This window comes from Salmo salar, chromosome 14, assembly GCF_965601325.2.
Source record: "Salmo salar chromosome 14, fSalSal1, whole genome shotgun sequence".
NCBI classification, from domain to species: domain Eukaryota; kingdom Metazoa; phylum Chordata; class Actinopteri; order Salmoniformes; family Salmonidae; genus Salmo; species Salmo salar.
The window spans coordinates 81,498,338-81,514,100 of record NC_138304.1 but is presented as its reverse complement, the minus strand read 5'-3'; the positions used below and the strand labels follow the sequence as shown (position 1 = coordinate 81,514,100).

Below are 15,763 nucleotides of genomic sequence, written 5' to 3'. Positions count from 1 at the left end.
CTCTCTGTCCCTGGATCCCTCCATCTGCCACTCTCCCTCTTTCTTCTTCTCCCTCTCTCTATCACTCTTTCTCTCTCCCCATATCTCTCTCTCTCTTTCTTTCTCGCTCTCTCTCTCTACATATCTCTTTGGTGGGTCATTCTCTAGGATGATTCATGGTTTGGTAAGATGGAGGATCCTATGTCCATCCCAAAATGACTGCCACACGTGGTCTCGTTGGCCCAGATGTAAAGAAGATGGGTAAGGCAGGAGGGTGCAGGTGACAAGGTTCCCTTGTATCAAATGAAGTCTTGTAGCCTATTGAGTTAATGCTGTATAGTCAGTGCTGTAAGGAAAGCCGGATGACCCCTGCATTGTCAATGCCATGACAGTTCCCATTGAAAAGCTAGATGGCTGAGTTAGAGCGCAGATCCGGTAAAGGTGACTCACCGTCGCGGAACCATTGGGTTTCAGAGGCCATAAATAGCTGTGTCAATATGTGTCAAATCGGTGCAGGGACCGATAGGTTTTACATATAGCCTATAAGTGTAGCCTATAAAGATCGGCCCTCCTCTCACACAAGGCAACACAATCCCTCTGTTTACGTTCACATTCATTATCTGCATCCGTCAGCGATTCTGAGGGAAATCAGTCAATGAAACGATCTTTCACAGACCGTGCAGCCCCAAGCTAGGACACAATAGCAAACAAGTTATGGTAAATGATAAGAGCATCATTCACCGGAGGGTTGTGTGGAACGAATATCTCAAGAGATAGGCGTTTATTTATTTATTTGTTTACCGCGTGTGTTCGATAGTAGTCCTAAACATGTATGACAGTAGCAAAATATCTTAGCTCAAATTGTTTCAAACGAAATAACGAAGGTGAATGCATGTAGGCATATCCTGGATATTTTTGTAAGATCAGCTACTTTAAATTTTCATGTTTTTTTTCCTGCCCCTTGCTGAATGTATTTTTCTCATATCGACCTATATTCCGTTGGGTTTATAGACTTATTTTAATGTGATTTTTGTAGTGTGTTTATGTGTGAATGCAACAAACTTAAACAGAACACAGCTATAGGTTGATTTATGCTTCTGGATTTAGATGTCCTTCGTTTTAACTTCAAACATGATGGTGTGGAATGTGGAAGAGCAAGGATTAATTTGAATGGTTTCCGTGAAACCATGCACCTGAGTGACTGACTACCCGCATATTCAAATGCTCCAGGCGGTGTGGGGGTTGTGGCTCTCTCCTGTCCTGGAAAAGAGTGGGGGTCGCTCAAGGCCCCGCTGCTAACAGCTAGGTAGTCCTTGCCGCTGATTGGTCGCTCTGCGAATTTGGGCCCTATCACGGTGGAATGTCTAATTTATCAGCCAGAAGATCGCAATTGAGCATCACATGGTGGGCTGGACCGAAAAGGTGGGGGTTGATATTAGAGGTATAGGAGAGTCAGAGGGGGCTCGCTCTCCGTATTGTACAAGAGACCAGGAGACAGAAAATACAATATTTTTCAGAGGGATTACTGAAAAACGTGCTTGTTGACGATACAATCAGCGTTTATTGCCTGATTCTTCTGGAGTTGTAGGAGACCCAGGAACCCCCCAAACCATGGCAGAAGGTACAGGCAATTGTTCTAATGGTTCCAAAGGTTCTTTGAAGATCTTTGGGGGGGATTCGATGGAAAGATCTCTTTATGAGAAGAGACAAAAAGAGGGTGGGTTGGGTTTCATTGCATTGTCTTTCAGATTTGGGGATTCTTTTGAGAAATGCTTCCCAGCAGTCTTACACCACTGGTTGTCAGGGCGAAAGTATCTCCAACCCTCTTTGTTTGTCTCCACTGCTGACCCGTTCCTCTTCTGCGTCTTTGTTAAACCGTATGCGGGAAAGTGTTGTTGTGTAGAGTGGAGAAGGGTTGGAGGTGGACAGGGCAGGGCAGGGGGATTTGGGAGAGGAGGACACGGTAAACCTGGATTAAAATATACCCGGGAAAGGAATGGGCTCTTATTGCGAACAGCAGTGTACAGGTAGATCTGTCATCAGTGTTCAAATTAGGAACATTCTCCGAAACACTTTTGCCTGAGAATGTTGTTGTAATTATTTGTTCTTCGATTTGGAACCTACTATCTCTTTTCACGGAAGAATGGTTTTCAGTGCTTGCGTTGAAGTTTTGGGATAAATTATGACTATAGGTGATGCCTTTGGCTATATACTTTTCATTGGTAACTGAATATTCAAAATGAATATTTTCTATATTTTTTTTCTTCAAATATTCAAAGATATTGTGTTCTCGTTTCTCGTGGCTACTCATGGGATGAAACTTTTATTTATGCTACATTATCAGAGTCAATCCCTTTACGTGCTTGGGAATTATTTAGGCCTGTACTGTGTAAATCAACAAGTTAGAATCTGTATTATTATAATGATTGATCAGTTTAAAAAGTTTATATTTATTCAATTACTACATTTTGATGAGATTATTTCGATTAACCTATAATTATTACGCATATTATTATTAATAATAATGCATAATTATTACCGTCTTGTTATGTATAATAATAATTAGAATTATTAGGTATATTATTATTATCACTATTAGCGTATAGGTTTCCATTTCGAAACAACTTGAAAAAGAGACCGTGTAATATTCCAGCATTTCAAAATAAAAAAGTGTATGTCGTATGGATAATATATCGACATTGTTTCGAATATCAGCAGTGTTTACACCCATGTGTTCCTAGCATGCTGCGCTGCTCTCTAGCTCTATCCCATTTCGCAACCCATTTAATGCCTTCTTCAAGTCGAACCAAAGAACCGATTCTGAAAAACATCAGCGTAAGAGCCTGCCCAACTCGTTTTCCTGCCAGGATTGTTGACAACATATGCCATATTTCAAACATCTATATTTTCTAAACTGACTGAGTGACATCATTTTTCTCTCGAAAGGGGGCTGTGCAAAGAACGAAGAGGAGGAAGCCACTGGCTCGGAGGAGGATCTGGGTTCGTCTCGTGGCAGCGGCGTGTGTAAATGGTTCAACGTCCGGATGGGTTTCGGGTTCCTGTCCATGACCAACAGAGATGGGACACCGCTCGAGGAGACTGTCGATGTATTCGTTCATCAGGTGAGCTCCATTGTGGGTCTGGGACTCAAAGAATGTGGTGTTGATGTTCATCAAGGCCTGGCTCGAGCTCGAACCAGGTCCGAATGCCCCCTTGTCGCGTTTTTGTGCAAGTGCATGTCTTAAACTTATCAACAATGTAAATATCCCACTTTTGTGATGTTTTCGTTAAGGTAGGTAGTTATTCGTTTCCCTCCGTGATTTAGAATTTTCAGTATTTTAATTTATGATTAGAGATTGATCGATCATGCAAATATATAGGCCTATCCATCATTGTTTATAGTGCTTGAAAAATCACTTTCCTGCACTCATTCAAAACAAATTCATAGTTTACATGTTTTCATAGCTTATATGTTGGGCAAGAGGCAATAGGACTTTTCATTTCTTTTAAACATTTGACAACATTATCTTGAAATAGTCAGCTGATTGTAGTTTGTGCCTTTACTAAAATAGGTAGGCCTATTTTTCAGCAGTGCATGTGGTTAATAATGTTATTCTTACAGACTAAAAAACTCTTATTAGCCCTACATTAGTTTATTACTCAGTTATAACTTATTATGTAGCTAATATTACCAAATCAAAACCAGCATGATAAATAAAGTGAAGTAGCTTAAAAAACTAAAAACAAGATTTTGTTGATCCTATGTTCAGATGATATTTCATAACTGGAATCGGAGGCCCATCATCTTTATAGCCTGCATGATGGCAACTGAAATCAGTTGTGAAATAAGAAGCTTAATGTTGTTGTCAAGAAGTGACACAATGTGAAATAACTTCTCTAAAGGAAGATATAAGCCAGCCAAGAAGAAAAGTGCTTGGTTTAATCAATCAGTTGTTGAATCTGATTAGGTTTCTGATTACGTGTTGCAAGGTTATGGTAGCCTTCAGGGAAATTCATGATCATATTGCCCTAAAACTAGCTAATGAATGAAACACTTACAGACAAAATCGGACTTTTTCATAATAATAGATTGTTTGTATTTGGTATTTTAATAAACCTACCAGAAAATGAAAGCTCTGAGAATGAGAATACTGGTTTTGAAATAACAAAGAACGGGTTCAATATAAAATAAAATATATTGACAATTTTTGGGGGTTTGCCAAAATGTTACACAGGCTGATAATGAATGACAATCAATCCTGGGGGAATAAGTGTTTTCTAAAATGTTGGAATTAGTGAAACAGGAGGGGAAATCTAGGTGTTGTTTCAAATGGAATGCGAAGCATCCTAACGGACAACCTAATGAATCCAGGGTTGTTTCATCCAATTAACCTGGAGATTATCAACAGGGCTGAGTACCATAGCAGCCGAGACTCTTCCCTTCTCCTCCGTCCTTCCTGAGGTCTGAGGCACTTCAAGGTAGCGTTAGGCCATAACATTTAAAACATGCTAAACGGGGGAGATTGATTTACATGGGGATTTGGTCCCGAAAGTGCTAATATTAACAATTGGATTTAGAAGGAGTAGACAGAGAGACAGGAGTTAGTCTAAACACAGATAACAAGGCTCGTTCCTCTCAATCCCCATCCAACCCTGCTTTCTGTTATAAAGGCCTTCAAACAAGGGACTTGGCCTCTCATGTGGCAGCCCACCCACCCCAGACTAGCCATACCCTGACTCCCACCCACCCAGCCCCTCTGCCCATAGCCCCAACCTATCCACCCTCCCCAGCCATTCACCCCCAGTCCTCCGCCCTCTGTAAAACGGGGGGGACCAAAGTCCTCACCTCAAATTTCTCTGCTACATGTTACAGGGTAACAAATGCTTATTCGAAAGGAAGAACATTTGTGATTCACCTATAAAAAAGTTCTCAAACTCCCACATTACCCTGCCCCTAATCCACCTCTGCCCTTATAGGGGCTGTTAGGGGCTGCTGGACAATGACTGCTGTTGTCAATGTAACAGAGAGGAAATCCTGCTGGCTGTGATCTTGTACTAATCTGTGAATGATCTGGCTAATCTGTGAATGAAGAGTGTGTGGTGGAGAGGTTGTGTGTGTGTGTGTGGGGGGGGGGGGGGGGGGGGGGGCGATTAAGAGTGTGTGTGTGTGTTGGGTTATTATGAGTGTGTGAGTGTGTGGATAGGAGTGTATTTGTGTGTGAGAGAGAATGAGATTGGGAGAAACGGAGAGAGAAAGGGAGAGCTTGAGAGCTGTGTTAATTCACAGAAAGCAGTCGAGAGAGGGAGAGGTAGGTGGGGGGGGGGGGGGGGGTTATTGAAGGAGGAGAGGTCAGGGGATAGTTCCGGGGCCGTTCAGCTCCTGACGGGGGTTGGTACTGGAGGAAGGAATGCGGAAGGTTGTCAGGCCATCATGACCTGGATTCCTTTCCCACCATGATCTCTTCAAATCCCCCAGAAGAGAGATGGGTGTCTGAGTCAAGACGGGTGGCATGCAAGGGCCATAAACTGACCCTCCACATCACAGCCCTCTCACCATCATCATCAAATGCTGCTCCACAACATTTTAAGATTGGCTTGAACAAAACAATTCTATGAGCATAGTATAATGATGAGTGGCACTTTCTGTGTCTCTGGAAGGTCTTGAACAAGGCATGATTCTTCACATTGAGCTCTTTAGACATACATTTGGAACGCTCATGGTATCAAATTGGTGTCATACCTACCGCTGTTCAGGCAGCTTGGCAAAGCACATGAAGAAGATAGAACTAAGTTGCCATGGAATTCAAGCTTCCTTTTCCAGAGCCCCTGGATCAAGGGTGACAATGGCACTTACTTAGCAGTGGTCAGTCTGGGACTTGACCAGATGGAGTTCTTTTGGAGAGTCTATTGGCTGGTGTGTGTGTGGTGGTGGAGAGAAAGGGGAGTGGGTTGGAGCTTGGAATGCTGTGACTACCTTGGGGGAGGGGTAACGCTGTCCACACACACACACACATTCTGAAGGGGGAGGGGTGTAGTAAGTAGTCATTGATGTTTTAACAGGGCTGTCAATGGGACTGGAATCTGGATTGGCTGAGGGGTTAGCCCCTGAGAGAGAGAGGGCCTGGATGTTTCCATTGATGTATTGAAACCTATGCAGAACGTTGATGTATGCATGTACAACCCAATTAAGGAACAGCTCTTAGCTGTAATCACCTCAGAAGACAACATGTGAAGCGGACCAGCTATATGCACAAACAATTATTTCAAGTCTTTTTGTGTCTGCTTCTTGACCAGGCTGGGAATTGGGCTGGGGAATAGATTCACACCTTGTAGGCACAGGAAGGACAGAACTGCTCTCCACAGTCCTTCATAGGCTTAGAACCGTTTTCATATCTTCTCAACAGTTTCCTGACCTAAGAACCTTTCTCCAACCCTGACCCCTCATTCCCCATTCCCTCACAGAGTAAGCTCTCGCTCTACCCTCACCTAGAACAGTTGTCATGCCTTTCTAAACCATTCCTCTGACCGCACTCATGCTCCCTCTCCCCTATACAAAGCAAACTGGACATAGAGGTCTTCTGGCTTTGGGACAGTTTCCTAACCCAGATCTCTAACCACCTATTCCACCTCTCAACCTACACAGAGCAAGCTGCACATGGAGGGCTTCTAGCCTTAGAACAGTTTCCTAACCCAGATCTCTAACCACCTATTCCACCTCTCAACCTACACAGAGCAAGCTGCACATGGAGGGCTTCTAGCCTTAGAACAGTTTCCTAACCCAGATCTCTAACCACCTATTCCACCTCTCAACCTACACAGAGCAAGCTGCACATGGAGGGCTTCTAGCCTTAGAACAGTTTCCTAACCCAGATCTCTAACCACCTATTCCACCTCTCAACCTACACAGAGCAAGCTGCACATGGAGGGCTTCTAGCCTTAGAACAGTTTCCTAACCCAGATCTCTAACCACCTATTCCACCTCTCAACCTACACAGAGCAAGCTGCACATGGAGGGCTTCCGTAGCCTGAAGGAGGGCGAGGCGGTGGAGTTTACCTTCAAGAAGTCGTCTAAAGGCCTAGAGTCTGTCACGGTGACGGGGCCAGGGGGAGCACAGTGTGTGGGCAGTGAGAAGAGACCTAAGGGGCAACAGAAACGACGCTCCAAGGGGGACAGGTGAGAATGTTCAATTAACATCTTTGAATGGCGCATAGGCTAACCATGTATCTCCAGATATCCCCACTCACTCCAAATAATTCCATGATTCAGAACACTGTAACACTGCTTATAGTATTAAATATGAAGATCGCTGCAATATTAACAACAAGCTTATCTGGCAAGGTTGTTTACAAATAGTCTGAGGGTGTTGAAGTCACTGAAAATATCTGGTATCATCATCATGAAAGTTGGCAAGTTTACCGTTTTCAATGCTGACATCAAACAGACTTATTTATCCTCTTTGGGGGAAATTCAGTACAGAGTTACATGCTTATAAATATAACTTTATTCCCTTTTTATGTACTTTTCTCTCTATGCATATTCTTACATTGAACTTAAGCAGTGCGGGTATATTTATTATATCATACTATTTTATACTATTCTCCATATTATAGTTATATTGTAGGCTATACTACTTCCAATGTTACCATTAATGATCTGAATGTGGCAACTTTCCGAATGATAAAACCAACTTCTTGGGGTTAGTGCGTAAAGGCTCTATTTTTCCATGAAGTTGGATTCATGATTATTCCCTAAACAGAAATCTTGTGAAAAATCAGAGTGTTTTTAAGTCTACCCATGGGTTCTGAGACCGAGACAAATATGCATATGTTTTCATGGCTATCTTTCTATATTTTGAATGCATTCTCCATAGTCTACGTTCAAGTCTTACCTACATACGCTAAGTCTGAATACCAACTACTGAGAAGTGTGTAGGGAAGGCGTGCGTTAAAAAGGCCTACATTTCCTAGGTCTGAATCGGCGCCTATGTGCCTATTGATTCTTATGACATCAAACACCACATAGATGTGAGTGTATCTAACACTGTCTCTGTCTCTCTCGCTGACTCACAATCATAACAGTGGGATGCAGAAGTAAAGAGGGAATAGGGGATGCAGAAAAGGGAAAAGGATCCTATCCATTTAATTGATACCAGATGTAAGTGCCCTGAGAGAGGTCATAGGTCATGGCTTCCATGGCAACAGTGGGTGTGTTGTGTAAATGAGGTGGGGGGAAGGCAAAGCCAGAGAGAAAGAGGGGTCAGGGGTTAGAGCTCAGGGTGCAGTATTGAAACAAAGAGCCCCCTCTGCTCTCCTCTCCCACCCTGGTGCCCACACTGATCAATAACCAACGGCTCCCTAGGAGAGGGTCTGTGTGTTTGTGTATGTGTGTATGGTCGGGGGTTGGTACTCAGAGGAAAAGGGCAGAGGACAGAGGAAGGAGGGAAGTGGTAGTAAGCTTGGGAAGGTTCTGATGCTCCAGGGCTTCATCTGCATTGGAGTTAATGCAATCACAAAATTCCCATTGTCATTATAGTCTCAACATCTACTGATTTAAGATTGGGTGACATGTATGTACTAAGGCATTGGTTTTAATGCACTATACACCTCCTAAAATGATCACACACAAGCATGCACCTACACACGCACACACACATACAATCCTGCAGTAAATAAACTATGCATACATAAGAAGCCGTCATTCTATTAACGCAGATTCTTTCTCAAGATTGACTTAATCTTATAATATACTGAACAAAAATATAAACGCAACATATAAAGTGTTGGTCCTATTTTTTCATGAGCTGAAATTAAAGATCCCAGAAATGTTCCAAAGATACAAAAAGAATGTCTCTCAATTTTCTTTCACAAATGTGTTTATATCCATGTTAGTGGTCCTTTCTCCTTTGCCAACCTAATCTATCCACCGGACAGGTGTGGCATATCAAGAAGCTGATTAAACAACATGGCCATTACACATGTGCACCTTGTGCTTGGGAAAATAAAAGGCCGCTGTTTTGTCACAACATAATGCCACAGATGTCTCAAGTTTTGAGGGAGGGTGCAATTGGCATGCTGACTGCAGGAATGTCCAACAGAGCTGTTGCCAGATAATTTAATGGTAATTTCTCTACCATAAGCCGCCTCCAACGTTGTTTTAGAGAATTTGGTAGTACATCCAACCCGGCACAAACGCAGACCACAGGTAACCACCCAAGCCCAGGACATCCAGTTTCTTCAACTGCGGGATTGTCTGATGAGGGGGAGGGGGGTGCTGAGGAGTATTTCTGTCTGTAGTAAAGCCCTTTTGTGGTGAAAAAAAATCATTCTGATTGGCTGGGCCTGGCTCTCCAGTGGGTGGACCTGGTTCTCCAGTGGGTGGGCCTATGCCCTCCCAGGCCCACCCATGGCTGCGCCCCTGCCCAGTCATGTGAAATCCATAGATTAGGGCCTAATGAATTTATTTCAATTGACTGATTTCCTTCTATGAACTGTAACTCAGTAAAATATTTGAAATTGTTGCATGTTGCATTTTTTGTTGTTGTTCAGTATAGATGAGATCTGAGGAAATTCAGGAATCTGAAACTATATGTGGAAGAACACTGCCCTCTGGTGGAAGAATGTGTTAACTGTCTGAAATCATTGTATTTGTGTGTTCTCCTCTCCCACTGTGTTCTAGATGCTACAACTGTGGAGGACCTGACCACCATGCCAAAGAATGCCAGCTACCTCCTCAGCCCAAGAAGTGCCATTTTTGCCAGAGCATCAGTCACATGGTGGCCAACTGTCCAATCAAAGCACAGCAGTCCTCCCCTGGCGTTCAGGGAACAGCATCATCACTGAGGGACGAGGAAGAGGAGCAGAGCCATGCCCCCTTTCCCCCCAGGGAGAGCTATGATTGATCGATTCAGGGATTCATCCAATCAAAAGGTTTCATTGGAATGCTGCTTTTGGAACTATATCAGGTTGTCTTTATTTATCGCACAAACAGCAAGAAATGTGTACTTTTATTGATGTGATAGTTGAGATTGAGAGTTAGCTCAGTGTTTTAATTGTATTTTCCCTGCTGCAGCCAAATAAGAGGTAGTCTATGTGGATTTTCCTGGAGATGATTGTGAGTGCTCTGCTCTCTCACTGTATACCATGTTTTCCCAAAAAGCTTTTGTTAGAAAAAGGTTAAGGAAATACAATCATACAAGTGAATGTACAGATATAGATGTCCTGACTCTAAGACTGTTTCATGGACAAAAAGGAGTGTGTCTTTCTGCTTATTGAAATCTTCAGGTATTATAAGTCGTTGTGCATTTCTATGGCCAAGTGAATGTTTTAACCCTTTCTGCTGTATGAATGTTGGTACACCATGGTTGCCGATTGGACTGTGAACTATACAGCTTGTCATAAGTGCCATAGCCTGTTCATTTGTCTCATGGGTGGTTGGATGTGGCCCCCTCCCTTGCATGTTACAAAGCTTTGACTCAAGGCTAAATGCGAGCCCAGCGTTGATTGTATGACTGTCTGTCTTTCTGTCCGCCCGCCCGCCCGTCCGTCCGTCCGTCCGTCTGTCTGTCCCACAGTTTTTACTATGGATGTAAACATGGCTTTCTAACACATTCTACATATCAGGGGTGTTCTCATACACTGCCCAAATACATTACTTGTTTCTCATTGTCTCGATGTACTTGAAAACTATTTAGAAAGCAAAAGGTATTACATGTTCTTTCTTGGATGGACCTGAGCGTTATTCTTTTTCTTTAAGGACATATTTTCATGATTGAGTGCTATGATAAAGGGACTCAAGTGTTGAATAAGATGGTTATACGTTTAGTATTTACTCCTCTTTTACAGGAGTGGATGGAATACTTTACACCACTTAAATGTATATAGATATGATCTTTTTTATATTTATTTTTTATTCATTGTCACTCTCTACCTCTCTTTCTAATAGATAAAGTATCACAATTTGTAGCTCAATTCTATTTAAACAATAACTGGCTTTGGTTCTAGCCTCTTGATAGATTAATGATCGTATTAAGCAAACAATTATGCTTTACTTTCTCTTTCAATGGGCTTCATTTTCAGTTGACTTCATAATATACACTATATATACAAAAGTATGTGGACACACTTTCAAATTAGTGGATTCGGCTATTTCAGCCACACCCGTCGCTGACAGGTGTATAAAATCGAGCACAGTCATGCAATCTCCATAGACAAACATTAGCAATAGAATGGCCTTACTGAAGAGCTCAGTGACGTTCAACATGGCACCATCATAGTATGCCACCTTTCCGACAAGTCAGTTCATCACATTTCTGCCCTGCTAGAGCTGCCCCGGGTTAAATGTAAGTGCTGTTATTGTGAAGTGGAAACGTCTAGGAGAAACAATGGCTCAGCTGCAAAGTGGTAGGCCACACAAGCTCACAGAAAGGGACCGATGAGGGCTGAAGCGTGTAGTGCGTAAATATCGCATGTCCTCTGTTGTAACACTTACTACCGAGTTCCAAACTGCCTCTGGAAGCAACGTCAGCACAAGAACTGTTCGTCGGGAGTGTCATGAAATGGGTTTCCATGGCCGAGCAGCCACACACAAGCCTAAATTCACCATGTGCAATGCCAATCATCGGCTGGAGTGGTGTAAAGCTCGCCACCATTGGACTCTGGAGCAGTGGAAAGGCGTTCTCTGGAGTGATGAATCATGCTTCACCATCTGGCAGTCCGACAGACTAATCTGGAGTTGGAGGATGCCAGGAGAACGCTACCTGCCCCAATGCGTAGTGCCAACTGTAAAGTTTGGTGGAGGATAAATAATGGTCTGGGGCAGTTTTTCATGGTTCGGGCTAGGCACCTTAGTTCCAGTGAAGGGAAATCTTAATGCTACAGTACAGCATACAATAACATTCTAGACGGTTCTGTGCTTCCAACTTTGTGGCAACAGTTTGGGGAAGGCCCTTTCCTATTTCAGCATGACAATGCCCCCATGCACAAAGTGAAGTCCATACAGAAATGGTTGGTCGAGATTGTTGTGAAATAACTTGACTGGCATGCAAGAGCTCTGACCTCAACCCCATTGAACACCTTTAGGATGAATTGGAACACCGACTGTGAGCCAGGCCTAATCGCCTAACATCAGTGCCTAACCTCACTAATGCTCTTGTGGCTGAATAGAAGCAAGTCCCTGCAGCAATGTTCCAACATCTAGTGGGAAGCCTTCCCAGAAGAGTGGAGGCTGTTATAACAGCAAAGGGGGGACCAACTCCATATTAATGCTCATGATTTTAGAATGGGGTGTTCGACGAGCAGGTGTCCACATACTTTTGGTCATGTAGTGTATTGTGCTTAAACCATTGCAACAATATTCAGCACTAATCATGTGTAGGAGTATGGGTATTTCTTAAAGATATTTAATTGCTCATTGATTGTTATGACTGCAGCCAGGCTTTAATTTCTCTGAAATCCTCATGTTGAACTCAGGGAAACCCCTTTAAAGAGGAGCTACTTTGGAAGGAGTAGTAAAGTGTTTTATGTGTGTACCTATAGCCTATAGGCTGGGTTGCCGGAAAATCCATGCAGAACATTGATTGCCAAAAGGGCAATGCACTATTTACACGTTGCTATGACGTTACTGTAGTACAGCTAGCTATATTTAATGTTATATTCTAGTTTTGCTCTCTTTTTCTGACTTAATTGGTGATCAAGTTGTAAGACAGCATAGGTAATAGAGTAGCATGATATTTCCTTAGACACCCTAAGTTACTTCTCTGGTCTCTCTCTAGAAGTGGCACACAACCAATCTGAAGCAGCAAACCATCGACCTCCCCGCTTTTTGTGGTTATTGTACATATTCAGCTTCGTCACGATATTAATATAATGTTGATTATTTCCGTATTTACTTTGCATGGTAGTCAGTCAGTAGTTAGAGTAGAGTAGACTCACCTCTCCATATAGGGACTACAGAATGGGCCCCTTTTGTAGACAAAGCATTTTGATGACCAGGGGTGGACTGACTATCTGGCATTTTGGGCAAAGTGGGCCTGTCTAACTTTTTATTTTTGCGCAAATGTATCATTATCTGGCTAATAAGGGAGGCTTTTAGGGGAAAAAATTGTCTGGTGTGGGGGTTCAAGAAAAAAAAATGGGCCGGTGTGTTAGAAATGACATGGGGCGATTTCTGGTCGAGGCTGCCCTTGTTGATGTCCTTTCAAGAGCTTGTGTTGATGGGCTATGACATTTGCCACTTGATGTCACAAACAGTCATATCAGTTTGAGCCTAGTATTTTGTCACTTCATGTATTTAGGCTGTAACATGGTCCTTAATTTCCAGAGTCCAGACAATGTGCCTATTCTTTTTATTTCATTTAGGGTAGGTGGGAGTTTTTTTATAAAATATTTCTTACTGTATGAGAACAAGACCGAAATGCCTTGTCAAGAATCTATACAAGTCTACCTCAGGATGTTTTTGAAAATGGACAATGACTGAGTTTTAAAAAAACAAGATCGATTTGTCCATTCATTTTGTGAGATTGTTTTGAATGATTTCTTAGTTTTGTTTATCCATTTTTTGTGTGAATGATTTTTTTGTTTCAGTATGCAATGTAATGTTTTCCTCACATAGAAATGCTGTTGAATTACTGTTGACTGTTCTTCTTTTTTTGTGATTATACATTGTCTGCATCAATACATCAGACATTTTGGTATTATTCTATGCATTGATATTGTGTATGCTTAATTTGAACTGAAATAGGTGTCGGTACTCATGTTGGGTGCCGGTACTGTTTATATTTAGGTGCAGGAGCTCCACAATACTTTTGAGCTAATATTCTATAAGAGGAACAGGAGCCCAAGCAGTAGAACATTTGAGGTGCTGGTACTCAGCTCCGGTGAATTTCTGCCCAAGTCAAGTACTGTGGTATGTATAACATGATAATACTGAACTCAAAGCAGGAGGGGTATATTACTCTGTATGTAGGTGACAAGAGCGCCTCTTGAACAAATCGCCTTATCTATACTTACCAGGACAGGCAAACGCCCTAACTTCAAGCAACCTCAATAAACCTCTGATATCTCTGTTGTGTTTCTGAAGGCGTGTGACACTAGGTCTACTTAAATCCTAAAGTGTCAAATATAATCATATTCAGTGTAGGCTGTGGGATAAATACCAGGACTTACTGTCAGAAATGCATTTGTTTAATTTTGTTACAAATCTACCTCTGATCTTATGATACATTGTATTATGGACAAAAATGTGTGCTTGTGTAAGTTATGCTTTTGCATATGTTTCTGTCATATGAGTTGAAAGTATGGTTAAAAATATTCACAATCATTCCCCACAAAATTAATAGCCAATACCCATTTTCCTCATACCATATATCCTTTCTCGTCACTATCTCAATTAGGTCTATATGTCAGTATTCAATGTATAGGGGTTATAAATGAAGCACAAAACAAACAATAGGCCTGATATTGTGTGTTACTTGATTTCTCTGCTTTGCTGTTTATTAGACCAAATAATGTAGCTATGTTGACTATTATCACCAACCACAGAATGTGGTATAGTAGGCCTATAGCTCACTTTGACAAATCATGTACCAAGCTTTATTGCCAACTGAGTTGCGAACAACGCATAGTAGTGTTGACATGTGCATCATTGACTCATCTGTTAATAAACACATGTCAATATGATACACCGCTGGTGGGTCTGTCTCTTTTTAGGCTACAGTTCCTGACAAACTGAACATGTGACAAACTGAACATGATACATCCAGGCTCTATCACATCCGGCTGTGATTGGGAGTCCCATAGGGCGGCGCACAATTGGTCCAGCATCGTCCAGGTTTGGCCAGGGTAGGCCGTCATTGTAAATAAGAATTTGTTCTTAACTGACTTGCCTAGTTAAATAAAGGTTACATTTAAAATGTTAAAAATTAAATGTGATGCAATGCTGGGCCTATATTTGATTAATGGGTTGGTAGTCTAGTGCCTAGAGACTTTAAAGTTGTTTTACAAAGTACCAAAGAAACGTTTCAGGAGACAATGTTTCTTTCTAATAGCAAGTTTATTAATACTTTGTTGCAACATTGTGCACATCTTCTTTTCACCCACATTATGGTGCCAAAGACATTACAGTATGGAGATAGGCTAAAACGGCTTCTCCAATAGAAATCCCTGATCACACTTGTAGTAGGCGATGTCATGGCGACGTTGGCTAGCTAAGCGCATGCGTAGAAACAAGTCATCGCGGCTAACGGTCGTCTTGCGCCGAACTGCGCATGTTCAAGCCCTCAAATCATGGGCACTCCTTCGATATAAAGTTATTTTTGAACAAATTAAAACGTATCAGTTTGCCACTTTCACTAGGTTGGAGTAAGAACAAGTTCAACTACTTAATACATTGGCTCGAATCTACGTTGTGTCTTTAGATTTCGAGAAAATTAACAACAAAGGAAGAATTTTCCCTTCTCTCATTGACTACTCAAACCCCAAACACAGGTCTGGTCTGTTTGCTCTGTTTAACTAGCGTTACCGGAAGTCTCGCCATGTTGCACCTCTAGGTTCAGAACTCTGTGATGGTGCTGTCCATGGTGCTGTCCCTTTAAGAGCATGCTCCAAACAGATATTGTGACAGGGGAGTTACATTTTCTGCAAACCGTGTTGATCAAGATAAAATACATCATATCGTTCTTTGTTGATACTGCCTACTAGCTAAAATAATGGTTGAGCTAAATGTATCTTTCAGAGCTTCATTTCATTCAAGATCATTAACATATAGTCGGTGTTATGTAAAATATAA

The 15,763-nt window shown here is 42.0% G+C and overlaps 1 protein-coding gene across 2 annotated transcripts; it reads left to right on the top strand.

The window, feature by feature from the left end:
* Positions 1-1,371: 1,371 nt before the first annotated feature.
* LOC106570275 (protein lin-28 homolog A) lies at positions 1,372-14,657 on the top strand. Of its 2 annotated transcripts, none has more exons than XM_045694786.2 (4): positions 1,372-1,600; positions 2,926-3,101; positions 6,975-7,153; positions 9,656-14,657. In XM_045694786.2, the coding sequence occupies exons 1-4, from the start codon at positions 1,591-1,593 to the stop codon at positions 9,876-9,878; spliced, it is 588 nt and encodes a 195-aa protein (XP_045550742.1). In that variant the 5' UTR covers positions 1,372-1,590; the 3' UTR covers positions 9,879-14,657. The 2 variants fall into 2 exon arrangements, with proteins under 2 accessions (XP_045550742.1, XP_045550741.1); XM_045694785.2 differs by lacking the exon at positions 1,372-1,600 and adding an exon at positions 1,772-2,006.
* Positions 14,658-15,763: the final 1,106 nt, after the last annotated feature.

Bases quoted from the DNA above. Each gene is read 5' to 3' on its own strand.
- LOC106570275 (XM_045694785.2), top strand. From the start codon at position 1,976: ATGGGCTCTTATTGCGAACAGCAGTGTACAG. The intron at 2,007-2,925 runs GTAGATCTGTCA...TTCTCTCGAAAG, and splicing joins TTGCGAACAGCAGTGTACAG to GGGGCTGTGCAAAGAACGAA. The intron at 7,154-9,655 runs GTGAGAATGTTC...ACTGTGTTCTAG, and splicing joins CGACGCTCCAAGGGGGACAG to ATGCTACAACTGTGGAGGAC.